This window comes from Pseudophryne corroboree, chromosome 4, assembly GCF_028390025.1.
Source record: "Pseudophryne corroboree isolate aPseCor3 chromosome 4, aPseCor3.hap2, whole genome shotgun sequence".
In the NCBI taxonomy this organism is placed as follows: Eukaryota; Metazoa; Chordata; class Amphibia; order Anura; family Myobatrachidae; genus Pseudophryne; species Pseudophryne corroboree.
The window spans coordinates 865993659-866010726 of NC_086447.1; the positions used below are offsets into that span (position 1 = coordinate 865993659).

General features: G+C 46.6%; 1 protein-coding gene across 10 annotated transcripts in view; it reads right to left on the bottom strand.

Moving 5' to 3' along the window:
* Window positions 1–17068, bottom strand: part of TTC7A (tetratricopeptide repeat domain 7A) — a 914714-nt gene that overhangs the window by 533815 nt on the left and 363831 nt on the right. For all 10 annotated transcript variants that reach the window (XM_063918709.1, XM_063918713.1, XM_063918708.1 and 7 more), the window contains one exon: window positions 2509–2592. In XM_063918709.1, coding sequence (XP_063774779.1) covers window positions 2509–2592 — 84 coding nt within the window. The remainder of the gene's footprint in view (window positions 1–2508; window positions 2593–17068) is intronic.

Sequence of the window (17068 nt, forward strand, 5' to 3'; positions counted from 1 at the left end):
GGACATCAACCTGAGTTGTAGATTCCCCGTCAGAGGCAGCTGTATTAGTGTATGACGGGTCAGTATACTCCCCATTCTCATCAGAAGAATCTTCCGAGAGATTAGTGGATTGTGAGGAGGAAGTGGCCCACTTAGATGACCCCTTGACACCAGAGTGACTTGTAGTAGGTTTATGTCTAACCAAAGATTGATTGAATTGCTGTAACTGGGTAGACAAATTATCCTCCCACGGCGGATTTACCATAGGGACAATATGTGGCTGCAATGGCACAGGAGGTACCGTAGGTGGCATAAGGCGTGTCACAAGCGTATTGAGCATAGTTGAGAACGCCGCCGAAGGTGGCTCCTGATTGGTTACAGGAGCTATGGACTGACTGGGAGATGTATGGCACATATTACACAGACCATCATTCAAAGCTTCCCCCTCAGGCAAATCCCTGGAGCATGCGCTGCAGGATGCCGAAACGTCTGTGGATTTCCTGCCCTTTGTGTTAGACATTTTAGTGAATGCCACCGCAGAGCGTATGAGTACGATACAGCCAGACAGAGTACAATACCTGCGAATAAATCCCCTAGTATGCAACAGCGTACACAGTAAACAACACCGGTGTCTAAATCCGGTATCATGTGACTGCGTACACAGTACACTACAGAATACACTTAACGGTAAATACTGTGCAGCACCATATATGAGACCCTGACGCAACTAGTCCTAGGTACAGAATACAGTGATAGATATAGCTGGGATACACTGAAAGTGAAATCCACACAGCAATTACAGGCACACACAGTCACAGTGACAATGCAGATAATTATTTTAGTAAGACAATAAAACTGCACTAGACTAATCTGGCACAGGTACACTTGTTCTTAACTAACGCTGTCTTAATACTGACATGTAGAATACTTAAGTGTCTGTAAAATCACGGCGCTGATGTACAGGCGGATTTACAGAGGAGACCTTGCCCTGCAGTCCCAGAGACCAGTCGCAGCTAATCATAGAAGATGGTGCCCAGCATCTCTGTCAGGGAGTGAGGGAGAGTGTGAGGCAGCTCCAGGATGGGAACACCAACAATAGATGGCACCCAGAGATGGGGGAGGGGCTACAGGTCAAGCGCCTTCTCCCCTATGCTGGTCCTCACCACCTGGTACTATGGAATCTTAATCCGACCTGTACTCCTATGCCCTGGTGGATATAGTGGGGTCCCTGCTCTGTTACAGTGTCCACGCCAGCTTAGCAGTCCGGCTCCTTAGACTGCGACGGAACACTATTTAATGGCGGGTCCCGCCTGGGGGACCCGCTTACCTCCTCCCTTCAGTAGCAGCCACGCGAACCAGGAGAGCATCTGCAACCGTGTGCCTACAGCCGGAGGGTCTCCGCCACAAGTACCCGGGAACAGAGCCAGCGGGAGTATGCAACGTGGCTGGGAAGGTGATGGAGCCACAGCACAGAATGTCACCCTGACATGTAAGTGCTGCGGCCCTTGAAGTCTTCTAAAAGCTTTTACAGGGCTGCACAGTGCAGCCCCCCTGTTAAGTGACCTGCTTCTGCAGGCACCAACTCGAAACTGAGCTCACAGTGCCTGGAGGTGGGGTTATAGAGGAGGCCCCAATGCATCCTGGGACAGTCTAAAGCTTTAGCCTGTTGGTGCCTGGATCAAGATCAATCTCTACACCCCGATGTTTCCCTGTGGAAACCAATGTACCCCGCAACAGAAATGGGTAATTTTTCAGCTGAAAAAAAAAGGGGCTATAATTAGACAGCCCGATAATGATCATTGGTCTAACATTCGAACAAAATGTGCGCTGCAAACAGGATACCCCGCACATTAGTTACTCAGAACCAGAGGGAGCATGGCCAGTCCCTCAAGGGGAGTAGTTAACCAGGTGCACCAAGAGGAGGTGGGTTGGGTACCAATTACTGTGCTTGTTGGAGTGGCCTGGGTCTGCTGGTTCCCCCCTCCTCCCCCATTCTTTCCTGTCAGCAGCCTCTCTCCACAGCCCAACACATGCTGCTGTGTTGGTCTGCGGTGGGTATAGAGAGGTTGCTACCATTAAGCAGCAGAGGTCTCCTCTCCCTACATGATGTGGTAGGGGGAGTGATTGCTTTGCGTGCCTGCCTCTGGGACCTATCCCTGGTGCCTCCCTGTGCAGCGTGTCTTTCCATAATTAGGCTACATGCCCTACAGTAACCGGGCACGTCCCCGCTCTCTACAGCACTGACTGTGGTTTAATATTGATCTTAGTGTAGTCTACAGTAGACGTGTGGCGCAGTTGCGCAGGCTGCATCAGCATAATATAAAATGTATTCATTCTGCGCCTTCCTCTGCGATGCATGCTGGACACGCTTTAGTTACGGCTGTGGTCTTTATGGTACGTCCTCTAAAACAAATGGAATAAGGTGACGTTTTTACCCACAATCCTAGTTTGTATTTCCCCTTAAACATTTCTATTTTTTTTTAATCAAAGCCTTATGTTCTATATAATAATAAGAGCTCTGCCAGTTACCTTGCCACAAGAGATCATGGATAACGCCAACTGATACCAAAGATGAAACTCTCCAAAGGCAAATTTCATTGCTCTTTCCAAACACTGCAAGATAAAAACCAACAACCTGACATTAGAAATTGTGCTAGACCTGGTGAATACACTGTGCTCATTAAAGAAAACATTTAAAAAAAAAGTTGTGAAAACAGATTAAGGGGTATATTCAATTAGGGTCGGATCCATTCCGACATGCATTTGTCGGAGTGGATCCGACAACCCCTATTCAATCTCATTTCAATTCGACTTTTAAAAAGTCGAATTGAGATGAGGGACCCTGAGGAGGAGAGGGGGAGAGGGGGGGGGGGGAACTGCGGGGAGACCAGCGGGGACAGCCGGCGGGCAGACGGTAGCGCTGCAGGAGGATGTCACACAGCCACCCGACCTCACTGCAGCATCCACCCGGCTCCAGCAAGTGTGACCTCATTTGCTGGAGCCGGGTGGACGCTGCCGTGAGTGGCGCGGCTGTGAGACATCCTGCTGCAGCGCTGTGCTGTAGCACTTCTCTCCCCTGTCTGCCCGCGGATGTCCCCCGTCTCCCTGCGGCTCCCCACCCTCTCCTCCCCTGGGTCCCACATCTCAGACCAACATTTTTTTATGTCGGACTGAGATGGTTGATAAGAGGGCCAAAACCTATTGGTTATGGCCCCGTTTTCGACACAAGCACGTGGATCGGCAGCTATTCCGCTGATCCACGTGCTGTTCGACAAGCCGAATTCCTCGACTTGTCAAATATATTGAATAGGTTGGAACCCCTTCCGAACTAAAAAAGGTCGAAAACTGCCGTCTTTTTCGACAGACGGCAGCTTTCGACCTCAAATGAATATACCCCTAAAACATCCTTAAATAAAGCTATTCATAACATAGTAGTTTTAATAGGAAGAAACACTCAGAAATATATATATTCTAAAGTTTCCATAACTTTCAGAGCTAACAATGAGCCTAATTCAGATCTGCTCGCAACAGCAAAATCTTTCTCTAATGGGCAAAACCATGTTGCACTGCAGGGGGGCAGATATAACATGTGCAGAGAGAGTTAGATTTGGGTGGGTTATATTGTTTCTGTGCAGGGTAAATACTGGATGCTTTATTTTCACACTGCAATTTAGATTTCAATTTGAACACCCCCCACCCAAATCTAACTCTCTCTGCACATATTATATCTGCCCCCGTGCAGTGCAACATGGTTTTGCCCATTAGAGGAAAATGTTGCTGCTGCGATCAGGTCTGAATCAGGCCCAATATATGAGATAGAGTTGTTTATTTGTTGGGTGAGTCGTTTTTTCTTGTGCACTAGACTTCATGATTATAATCCTATTAATTGGGGTGAATTCAATTAAGGATCATGTGGCTCCATATATCATATTATGGTACCGAGGTGAAAAGACGAATGATGAAACATATTGCAGAGGTAGTCTGGAGATGTGGAGCTTTTTGGACATCTACTGGTGGACTGTTTAGTGGAGTCGGATCCTGGTACATAACATATTTTGGAGTCTATGTACTAAGCCTTGGAGAGAGAAAGTGGACTGAGATTTAGGCCCACATGTATTAAGCCTTAACAAGAGATATTGGGGCAGATGTATTAACCTGGAGAAGGCATAAGGAAGTGATAAACCAGTAATAAGTACACAGTGATAAAGGCACCAGCCAATCAGATCCTAACTGTTAATTTACATATTGGAGCTGATTGGCTGGTGCCTTTATCACCTTGCACATATCACTGGTTTATCACTTCCTTATGCCTTCTCCAGGTTAATACATCTGCCCCAAAGTGGAGGCGGATAAGGAGTGATAAATGACCACCCAACCAGTTCCTAACCGTCATATTTCAAACACAGCCTGTGACATGGCAGTTAGGAGCTGATTGGCTGATACTTTATCATTCTTTGTCCGTCTCCACTTTTTCTCTTGTTAAGGCTTCATACATTTGGGCCAAAGTCCCAACCAACCAGATCCTAACTGTCATTTTTCTAACCCAGCGTGTAAAGCTTGGAGCTGATTGGTTGGTACTTTGGGGGTAATTCCAAGTTGATCGCAGCAGGAAATTTTGTAGCAGTTGGGCAAAACCATGTGCACTGCAGGGGAGGCAGATATAACATGTGCAGAGAGAGATAGATTTGGGTGTGGTGAGTTCAATCTGCAATCTAAATTGCACTGTAAAAATAAAGCAGCCAGTATTTACCCGGCACAGAAAAAAAATAACACACCCAAATCTAACTCTCTCTGCAAATGTTATATCTGCAGTGCACATGGTTTTGCCCAACTGCTAAAAAATATCCTGCTGCGATCAACTTGGAATTACCCCCATTATCTCTGTCCACTTTATTTCTTTCCAAGACTTAGGGAATAGACCCCAAAGTACCATCCAACCAGCTCCTATATTTTAAACACAAGCTGTAACATTGCAGTTAGAAACTCAACTGTTTGGTACTTTACAGGCGTTACTGTGTCTCCGCCGACATCATCTCTCTCCAAGGCTTAGTAAATAGACCCCTTTATCTCCAAACTCTGATAAGCAGTCTCAAAGCTAAAGTTTGTTAGGCTCCAGTGTGGCTTAACAGATATGTTTGATATATATTTTATGTATTTGCATGTATTTTATCTTTGGGTGTAATAAAGGGCATGGCAGCACAGAAGCCCAGTTTGTTTATTGTTTCCATATACTTGAATGTTTAACATGATCAGATTTTGACGGTGGAAGGAAGGGAATATCATTTCCTGCAATATCTGATATATCTGGTTCTAAGAGACCATCTAGTACAGGCCTGGCCAACCTGTGGCTCTCCAGCTGTTGTGAAACTACAAGTCCCATCATGCCTTGCCACAGTTTTGCTATTAGGGAATGCTAAAACTGTGGTAGGGCATGCTGGGATGTGTAGTTTCACTACATCTGGAGAGCCACAGGTTGGCCAGGCCTGATCTAGTAAGTTACATTTTGGAAGGAAGCAGGATTTGGGATAAAAGGTGATTTGCAAATAAATCTGTGTTAGAGTTAAGGGCCCTACATAATGAGCGATCCGCCGCCGAGCTGCCCGACGGCCGATACGGCCGATGAGCGACCCGGGGGGGAAATGACGGGGGGATTGAAGTTTCTTCACTCCCCCCGTCACCCGGCTCCATAGACGCGCAGGCAAATATGGACGAGATCGTCCATATTGGCCTGCATGCACAGGCGACGGGGCACTAGCGATGAACGAGTGCGGGGCTGCGCATCGTTCATCGCTGGTGCCTCCACACTCAAAGATATGAACGGTATCTTGTTCATTAATGAACGAGATCGTTCATATCTTTGAATATTATCGCCCAGTGTGTAGGGCCTATTACCATCTACTGTAATGAAGCAACTTTGAGTTTATGTTTCTATACAGTAAAGACCCAGATTTGGGGGTCTATTTACTAAGTCTTGGATGCAGATAAAGTGGACGGAGATAAAGGACCAGCCAACCAGCTCCTAACTGTCATTTTTTAAACCCAGCCTGTGACATGACAGTTTGGAGCTGATTGGCTGGTACTTTATCTCCTTCCACGTTATCTTCATCCAAGGCTTAGTAAATAGACCCAAAATTTTCTAGGTTCACAAAACATTTCAAGACGGTGTCTCAAGTTTGAGCAGCATCGTTTGATAGCACACACTTTGTTTATTACTTTATTGTTAAGCATTCCGGGAGGCAAATACTCCCATAGGATATTACTAGTACAGACAGTTATGTTTTGTGGGGATGGTGGGGTGCCAAAAGAATAAAATACAATTCGGATAGACCTAAAAACATAAGGTGATTGCCACATGCAGAACATTTTACATTGAATCCTGTCTGCTGAAGAAATTGTCTGTATAATGAAACACGTTAACAGTTAAATTTCATTTAAAATTGTTGTTGTACCAATCGGCTGCTTTTACCTCAACTGTGGCACTTTGTTGGACTGAACGGCATGGTTCTCAAGGTACCCTGTGTCTGGCAAGTGCTCACCATAACCGTTACTATTGGAAGATTAACATAAATCTTACTATCAGGACATTACATCCCCCTTACTATCAGGAGTCTGTGGATTCAATACTGTAATACTTGTATACGGAGCATGCCGCTTGAACTCGGCTTGTGATCCTTCATTTGTTTATACATCACCCTAATGTACTACCTATGAACTTCTGTTGCTGGTAATTTACAGGGCGTATGAAAATGTGTGTGGACCAGGTTCATTAGCTTTATACGTCAGCTAAGTATACCTTGTGCTAAATTGTAACTGCACCTTTCTATAACCAGTGAATTGATGCTATTATCATTGGAGCCCTGTCATTACATTCTCAGGTGAGAATGTTTGAAGTTTAAATGTACCATTGAGAGGGAGGCGTGGCCTGGCGGACAAGCTGCACGGACGTGCTGGAACAGGGCTCTTGAAAAAGCCCTTATATATAAGATTATTTCTTCACCTCTGGCCCCAATCTTGCCCCTATAAACATTGTCGTCACCTAGCCTACGTCCCTACACCCGGTGGGTCTGAGCTACGGAGCCGGAGGTCGGGTTTTACAAGTCCCTGCGGGTTGTGGCCTACATACCATTGTCACGCCGGGACCTTGATCTCTGCCTCTCTGCTGCGGACCCTGGAAACTTACAACTGACAGCCTCCCTGCCGATGATTACAGACCATCTGACTTCCCTGGGAGCTCTCCCCGCGAGGAAGTGGAGCCATGCTGCCTTGAGTGGGGTCCCTTGCGATCACTGCGGCGGCGGCCTGCCCCACGGTGATCGCTTGGAACCCCTCTCCTGCCATGGAGTCGTGCTGCCTGGCCGCTTAGGTGAAGAATCCCTGGCGATCGCTGCTGTGGCGCCCTGCTCCTGGTGATCGCGGGCAGTGGCCGCCCTCTCCAGCCGGACAGGAACCTGCTGCTGGGGCTTGAAGTCCCTCTCCTGCCGTGGAGCTACGCTGCCTGGTCGCATAGACGGAGGACGCCTGTAGATCGCTGCTGCTGCGGCTGCGGCTGTCCTACCTATCAGGAGGGGAAGACGACGCTGGGGCTTGGAGTCCCGCCGCCTCGTGGAGTGCTAACCTGCTGCCATCGCTTGTCTCTGCTGTTATCCCCCCCTTCATTACAGGGGCTGATACTGGCTGCCTGAAGGCTCTCCCTGGCCTCCGTCTTTCTCCCGGTGGTGCCATCCGCAAGCCCCAGTCAGACCGGTGAGTGTTTGCTCTTGGGCTCCTCAGTCCCCCCTCCTGAGCGGCTGCTCCACCGGCCCCACCACCATTATAATATATATATTGCCCCTTATATATGTACATTGCCAAGCCCTTCTCACATGCATGCTGGGAGGACTGTTACTGACTCCTCTTGTCCAACATTGTGTTAAATCCATATAGGGGCCTGACTATCCCTCCAGACTTTACCCTGTGCACTAAGACCACAGTTCCTTAATACTTTGCACATCACAGCTCTATCTCTGGCCTGCAATTGATTGGTACGCGGTGCTGTGGACCCGCAGTGTGGCATCTTGTATATTGACATTGTATTGACATTGCTCCCACTCTCTAACCAGCGCACGGGTTGCGCAGTCAGACCAATCCAGTTATCCTAGTGTTGCCGTCACACTGCATCTACTACCACAGTGCTGCAACAATATTGTGCTGCAGACCCACTAGCGCTCTGCTCCTACTCCACCTGTGCCGTATCTACACTGTATTTGGTGCTGGGGCCACGCCCACACATTCCACCAGTTACGCACCCGTGATGTTTCCTGCATGCCAAATTCTTCTGTACTGACAATGATCTTCTGCCAGTGGTGTCCCCCAGATGATACATACTCACCCTGCCCAGCACGTGGCACTCCCTTCCATATATTGTCCCCTGTAATCTGATGCCTTGCTGATCTCTGAGGGACGCGTCCCGGGCTTCTCTTTCTCAACAAGTTTCTCTTTGCAATTACTCAACAGCTCTTCCACCATGAGCAAATCTCAACTTAAAAACAAGAACCGATCTCAAGCGGATATTACACACCACCTTAATAAGCACGATAAACCTGCCCCTTCCGACTCCCATCCAAGCTCTCCCTGTCCACCTACTGACTCCGACATGGACTGGGATGAAGTGCGGGCCACCAAAAGGATATCTCCGACCTCAAGGCTCTTCTTGTATCTCTTAACACCTCGCTCACCACTGAACTCCACAAAGTGGCAGGCGAACTGAAGAAAAATATTTCTGCTCTGGACAAGCACACCACGGCGCTGGAATCCACCTCCTCCCAATACTCCTCCTTTCAATCTGACACATATAAAGACCTGGAGTACCTAAGCCACGAACTCGGATTTCTGAAGGAGAAAAATGAGGACTTGGAAAACAGGGAGAGGCTGCAACAACATCCACTTCCGGAATATTCACAAGTCTGTGGTGGCGGCTAACCTCTTCTCATACCTCACTCGTTTCTTTACCTCCCTACTACCATCCCTGTCCCCTCTGGATTTGGGCATTGAACGCGCGCATCGCGCCTTGTGTCCCAAACCTAAGGCCTCTGATCCTCCTTGAGATGTAGTTCTCCGCTTCCTGTCCTTTCGCATCAAAGAGCAAATTCTGTCTGTCAGCCGTAACTCCCCCCCCCCCACCCCGATACTCTTAGAAGGAACGAAACTTCAGATATTCCAGGACTTAGCACCCATTACTATAGCCAAATGCATAGATCTTCGAGTGATTACGCTAACTCTTCGTGACCATGGCTATAAATATCATTGGGATTTCCCTTTCCGCCTTCTGGTGGGCATCAATGGTCGTCAGCACGTTATCCGCACCCCTGATGAAGGTAAAGGACTACTCGAGCAGCTGGACCTTCGGCCTGCCTGCGCTTCAACTGCAATGAATGATGGTGCCCTCACCTGATTGGTCCTCACATCATCTCTATTAATGTATCCCTGCCCTCCGTCAGATGATGGCCCTCTGAGGCCACACTGATTTCCCCTTTGCTTTGGTTACTTAGCATTGTTATACCGTAGGAACTTTGAGATACTATATCGTAAATATTTCTGTTGTATTTGCAGTTTATTGTTTTTATAGACTATTATATCTGTACTTAATGTTTGATGTTGTAACTTTGGGCTCGGGATGCGTTTTCTCAGCCCGCTTTCTCCCCCTCAACGAGACCACACCTCTCCTTTACCTCTAGGGAGTTCCCATACAGTCTTCTGGTACACGTTTTCCTTAGCGCCCCATATTGGGGTTTATTTTACCTTCTATCGCTCCCTACCCAGGGCACCCCCTTGTTTTGACTGGGTGCTCTAAATGTGTGGCCAACCTCCTCTTCGGGAAGTCTATACCCACATTTTGTTTTATTTTATTACTTTTTTCTTTTCTCTCTTCTCCCTCTTCTCCTCCTTCCATATGACTATTCCATCAACCACCCAAACCATGTCACTCTGTGTTTTGATGCTGAACACTCCTCAAAAATGCTCCATGCTGATCTCATGTGCCCGCTCTCATTCTGACTACATCCTTTTTTTTTTTTACAGGAGATTCACCTAAAACATGGAGACCATCCCTCATTGTCATCCAGACGGTTCCCAACAGTCTTTTATTCAAATAATCAAAGCGCTGCGGAGTGGCAATTTTAATACATAACTCAATTCCCTTCGAGATGATAACGGGCGTTTCCTTATTCTAAAAGGTCAGCTTGGTAGAAATTATGTTACACTAGCCTCTGTATATACCCCAAATACAGGTCAATCTGCATTTTTTCGCAGTTTTTTCCTGGAAGTCCACAATTTTCACCACGGTAAAGTCATACTGGGAGGTGACTTCAACTCTATTATCTCCCACACCCTAGACTGCTCACGTAGTACCCATCTTCCCTCTAGCCCTGCTAGCTCTAGGGCCTTGGGGAGACAAATGGCAGAGGCTGGCTTGTTCGACACCTGGAGAATTCTCTATCCCTCAGCCAGGAATTATATTTATTATTCCCATCCTCACGATTCCTATACGAGAATTGATATGCTTCTTTGTTGTGCATCTTTGACTGCTTCCCTTATTGACTTGACCACTCACCCTGTTCCCTGGTCTGACCGCTCTGTTGTAGTGATTCACCTAGATCTCATATCTCCTCACATGGGTAGGCATTTCTTGAGGCTTAATGAAACACTCCTGAAACTTCCAGACTTCCGTGTCTACTAAACGATCTGAATTCTTTGAGACTAACACCACACCTGACGTGTCTTTGTGCACGGTATGGGAAGCTCATAAAGCGACGATCAGGGGGGAAATTAACCGCTATGCTTCTCACCGTAAGAAAACCCAACTGGCCAACATGTCCGCCCTTTCAGCCCGAATCCAGCAGTTGGAAGCTGACCATAAATGCACTCACTCTGTCACGATATTAAAACAGCTGGATAAAGCGAGAGGCGAGGTACACAACATTCTTGCCGAAAAAACGCTACGTTGGTTAGGTAAAAAAATTTACGACAAAGGCAACAAAGCCAATACCCTCTTGGCAAATAAACTGAGGGCTAAACGTGCTGCACAAGCAATAGTTTCTCAGAGGGATAGAACTAACACACTGTTCTATGATCCCAATACCTTCAACCAAACATTTAGAGAATTCTACGAAAAATTATATAACCTCCCCTCACCCTTAGACTATCCTACGTTCTCACAACAATGTAAGGACTATCTCGTCTCTTGTGCTCTCCTATCCATTAGTCCTCACACACAACTTGGTCTTAGCTGGGATATTTCCAAAGAGGAAGTCACACAAGCCCTTAAATCTCAAAAACCATGCAAAGCCCCCGGTCTGGACGGTTTTCCCATGATTTACTATAAATCCTTTGCAACCATCTTAGTTCCCCGTCTTGCCAAACTGTTCAATCCAATACTAGATGGATCTTATTTTCTCCCTGAATCCACACAATCTAAGATTATCGTCATCCCTAAACCTGACAAAGATCACACTTTATGTTCTAACTATAGGCCCATTTCCCTCCTGAATACTGACCTCAAACTATTCACCAAAATCCTGGCCAACAGACTTTATACGGTATTACCAACCCTAGTAGACCGGGACCAAGTGGGCTTTGTCCCTCATCGCCAAGGACTAGACAATACACGTAGTCCCATCGACCTGATCCAACATATTAATCGGTTGAAGCTGCATTCTGTGATCCTGGTGATGGATGACAAAAAGGCATTCGACCAAGTTTCCTGGCCATTTCTGTTCCATAGTCTTGAAGCTTTCGGCCTCGGTGGACGTTTCCTTCATGCCATCCGGAGCCTATATCACAACCCTTCTTCGGTGGTCACATCCAATGGTATCTGCTCTGCACACTTTAAATTGAGTAATCGCACTAAGCAGGGATGCCCCCTCTCACCTTTACTCTTCGCTCTCTGTATTCAGCCGTTAGCTGCTCAAATTTGAACCAACAATGTCATTTCTGGAATCTCCTCGGGTAACCAACCATACAAAATATCATTATTTGCAGACGTTTTACGTTGACCGACCCCACGGTGTCCCTCCGTGCTACACGAATTAGACAGATTTGGTTCCCTGTCAGGTTACAAAATCAACAAACGGAAATCCGAGGCGCTGTCCTTTCACATCCCACGCCAAACACGACTGAAGTTGGAAACCTCTTATAATTTTCAATGGCGACCCACCCAGATCTGTTATCTCGGTATATATGTCACCAAACAGTACTCCCATTTATACCGGGCCAACTGCGCCCCCTCCTCAGACTGTTCCAACACAACATATCAACCTGGAAATCATTATACATATCCTGGATTGACAGGCTCAAAGCTCTAAAAATGAATGCCCTTCCCAAATAATTATATATATTCCAAACAATCCCGATTAGGGTTCCCGCACATGTACTACAATCCTTACAAGCCCTGTTTGGAAAGTTCATATGGGCGGGCAAAAAAATAAGATTAAGTCGTTTGGTATTGTCCAAATCCACAGATAGTGGCGGTCTAAACCTCCCCCTACTGCAAAATTATTACTACGCTACACAACTAAGCCACATTATCTCTTGGCACTCCCCCCATGGACTTAAAAAGTGTGTCGACATTGAAAATGCGTTATCTCCAGATCTCAGCTTGGACTCTCTCGCATGGCTGCCCCGTACTTACAGACCAGCCTTGGCCTATACCCACCCCTCTATCCACTTCACCTTGACGACATGGGACATGATTAACAAATGCTTTTCTCTCACAACGTATCCCTCCCCTTTAACATCTCTTTGGAGACACCCCTTGTTTACACCGGGGTTTTCTGACAAATGGGCTGCCCCTTGGCGGTTAGACGGAATCACCCATTTTATGCACATTGTTGGCCAATCAGCTTCTTCCACTTTTGCAGATTTTCAAGAATGCTATAACCTCCCCGCCGCACTGCACTACTCTTACTTGCAGATTCAACATTTTGTCCACACTCACTGCCATTCTAGACCCTTTCGCCAACCATTCCTTTTTGAACGCCAATGCCTATACTCGGTTGATTGTAGCGGTGCCATTTCTGTGCTTTACCACTCTACTCTGGCCCCCGAACTCCCTCACAGACTCTTCTGAAACAGCCTGGGAATGTGATCTTGGCATTCAGCTTGACAACGAGGAATGGTCTTGAATCCGACTTCGGATCTCTAAAGCCTCGATTAGTGTCGGCATCAGGGAGACGGCCTACAAAGTATACACCCATTGGCATTAGTCCCCTAATAAACTTCATCATATATACCCACACTCCTCAGCCCAATGTTGGCATGGCTGTGGCATGGTAGGCACCTTTTTCATATCTGGTGGGAATGCCTGGTGATCCAACAGTTCTGGAGCGTGGCCTTAACCCTTATGGCAAAGGTTACCTCCTGTTCTGTGCCTATGGATCCATCGATACACCTTCTCCATATACCCCTTCATTCGGCGTCAAAGGCAGAAAACAAATTGATCTTCCATATCTCCAACGCTTGCACTCTCCTGATTGCCAAATCATGGAAATCCCCCATACCTCCAACCCAAAGCGCTTTAATTAACAGATTACGTTACGGCTCCTCCATGGAATACATCTCCTCTCTCCTCAACAACACTGTGCCCAAGTACCATAAGGTTTGGGACTCTTGGTACACTTTTCTCTCCTCTCCCTTGCCTGGTGTCCCTTCCATACCCCTCCCTTCCTCCTAGCACCACCCCCTCCCTTCTTCCCTCTTCTATCCACTCCTCTCCGCTTTCTTACTGATCTTACTCCTTGGTATTATTTTACTTTTCTTTTTATTCGTTCTAATGCACTTGTTATAAATTTTTGTGCTTCATTTTTTGAGACATAGTTTGTCTTGGGTTTTTTTTTGTCTATTACATTATACTATCAGTGTGGCAAAACTTAATATATTCTTCTGTTTCTTTTTAATGCCGATTTACTGTATTATTTTAATTGTTATTCTCTGTGACCGGACACGCTCTGTACAATGTATACCCGTTGTATTATTGACTCTTTACTCCAGTCATGTATTGCTCTCTCTGTTAACACAAAATGAAATAAATTGTTTACAAAAAAATAAATGTACCATTGAGAATCCACTTATTGTGACTGAGACCTGTGGAAATTGGGGCTATACACGTTAACCTTACAGCAATGTTTATCAAATTTAATAAGGAACGTCTGAAATTGCATTTGTAATTTGTATAGGTATAGTTACTATATTTTACATGCTATTTAGGTAGTAAATGACATTATTACTGTCCATTATGGTTTGGTGTCATAGATTCACATGCATTATAGGGGTTGGTATTGGGAGACCGGCGTTTGGGATCCCAGAGGTCATCATACTGACCCCGGGATCCTGGTCTCCAGAATGACTATCGAGCTCTCCAACGCTCCGGATTCCAACATCTCTATAGTGATCAGTGGTCTCCAAACCGGCAGTCACATGACTACATTCCGTATTATATAACGTGTTCACAGAATTGTGTTGGATGGTTTTCTTAAATACATTGTGCCGATTAACTTTTACCCAAGGCTCAAGTGTGTATTTTTGTGCTTTATTATGAGCCGTTGTTTTTCTCAGTATCAGGAAGCTTGTAGACTCATGATGGAGCTTACATCACAGACTCTTTATAGCTCCTTCACGTTCTAGCAAACACTGGTCACGACCTTGGTGGTTTGTGTGGCCGGTGGATGCAGCTATTAGAGGGAGAATTGATGCAGAATCTGTTTAGAGCAGTCAATCAGCCTTTGAAAACCCTTATTACAAGCAGATGAGCAAATTACGGTGTGAAAGTCGCAGAGTCAGAGACGCCAGGAACACGGAAACCACAAAAGAAGACCTTGATGTTTCTCAGATAATGATTCTGCTGGACAGAAAACACAGCGCACCAGCATGATATATTGCAGGTCAAGCCAGAGGTGTAATTGAACTATTACAATTTTAGGAGAATATCAGAATTAAGATGTCTGACAAAGTGAAGCCAGTGGGCCAGGAGGAGAGGAGAAGGGAAGGGTAACAGGTCTTACAGCTCAGCATTCCTCCTGGGGTAAGACCACTGAAAGTACAGGTTCTCACCTCGCATGACCTATGGTGTAAGGGGGGTATTTATCAAAGCTTGGAGATAAAACACTAACCAATCAGCTACTACAGTAACTGTCATTTTTCAAATACAGCCTGTAACATGGCAGTTAGCAGCTGATTGGCTGGTACTTTATCTCTATTTTATTTCTCTCAATGCCTTGATAAATCTCCCCCAACTAATTTACAAATGTTCATATATGCTGGGGAAAAGGATAACCTGTGTGCAAACCAAGCTTGCCTGAATGTCAGGGACACTTATGATCTTCTGGATCCCTGACGAGTCTAGCAGTCTCCTTGAGGCCAGGCGAGCGCAACACAGTGATGACATCATCACTCACCTCCCGCCATGAAGGAAACACTGGAGATAAGAATATACACTGATGGCTACATGGAATACGTATGAAATCCCGGCAGACAGGATGCCGGCTGTCACTATACAGCAGCATACTGTTTGTCGGAATCCCAGCAGTGAGGCAGCGAGTCCCCTCGCGGGCTCGCTACACTCGTCTCGCTTCGGGCCGGTGGCTCGCCACAGGTTCTATTCCCACTCAGTTGGTGGCATGGACCCACCAACCGAGTGGGAATAAACCGCACTTGTCGGGATTCTGGCATCGGTCTTCTGAATGCCGGGATCCCAACAGCAGAGATATTAACTGCATCCCAGCAACATGAGTGGCTGTGCCATGAATTCATACTTGCCAACTTTTCCAGAAGTTACAGGAGACTCCCAATTAGCCGCCCGAACCCCAGAACATTGTGTGGATCTCCAGAATCCTGCTCACTTTTTAGTGAAGGTTGCAGGATGGGGAGAGAATTACCAGTATTGAAGTGACGGGGCTATAGAACGTTACTTTGTTTCAGATGAAAGATCATGAGCTTGAGTTACGGAGTGACGGCTCAATTCCCTAATCTACTCCTGGATCTGTATTCCCAATAACTATAATGTTTGGGTTTTTTGCCCCATTAACCGCAGGTGCTGCTGGGAAGTTTTGTCTGCCTGCATGCGCCGGTCAAAGCATCAAAGCAGCCACAAGAGGGAGAGTGGGCTTCACCAGACAGGCCCGTTAGCACTCTCCCTCTTTGGTAACTGCTTTTATAATACATGTCTATGGTAAGTGGCCATGCTTCACTTCACTAATGGGTGAAACAAGTCCACACAATTACAGGGCGTTAGCAGCATGTTCATTCATCTCCCTCCCCTAGTGCCCCAGTGATGGACATCAGAAGCTTGGCATCAAGTGGTGGCCCGGGCTTCTCACATCAAATCATACAATGTGATAGCTACAGCATTTGCCTTTGTATCCAAATCATTTCATGGTATAACCATCGATGGATAAACGATGTACGTGCATAGTAGAAACTGGAGCTTCGCACGTGTGATAATGAGCTGTGCTGCACAGGGGTGGATTGAGACACTACAGCACCCTAGGCAAGATGCTAGTTTGGGTACTCCCTATTAATATGTATGTGTGCATTAGCAAGGGAGAGAAGACTGATTGGCTCAAGACTGTGTGGGAGCTTCCACTGTAGCATCCGTGGCAACACTGCAAGCCACGCCCCCTCGAAATGGCCAGGAAGGCATTAAAGGAACATCGACATGCAGGCGTCTGTACCCGTCAAATGATCGACAGTAACCATGTCAACATTCCCAAGGTCGAATCTACAATGGCGACATTAGAACGTCGACATTGTTCAAACTGTTGACAGGCACCAGGCTGAAATCTCAAACTGTCACAATGTCAAAATTCAGAGGATGCCGACGGTTAGGGTTAGGCTGCAAGGGGAAGATAGGAGTAGGCTGCTGGGGAGAGGTGTGGGTAGGGTTACGCAATAGGGTGTGAAATACTCACTGGAATGCTGCAGCCCCGGAAGTGACTGTCTTTGCACTGGGGGGAACAGGACTGAGAAGACGCTGGAGCCGCCGCTGCCACTGGGAGAAGGTAAGAGACCAAAGGACCACCAGGGACGGTTTGTCAAGAGTTTATCATGTCGACATATCATC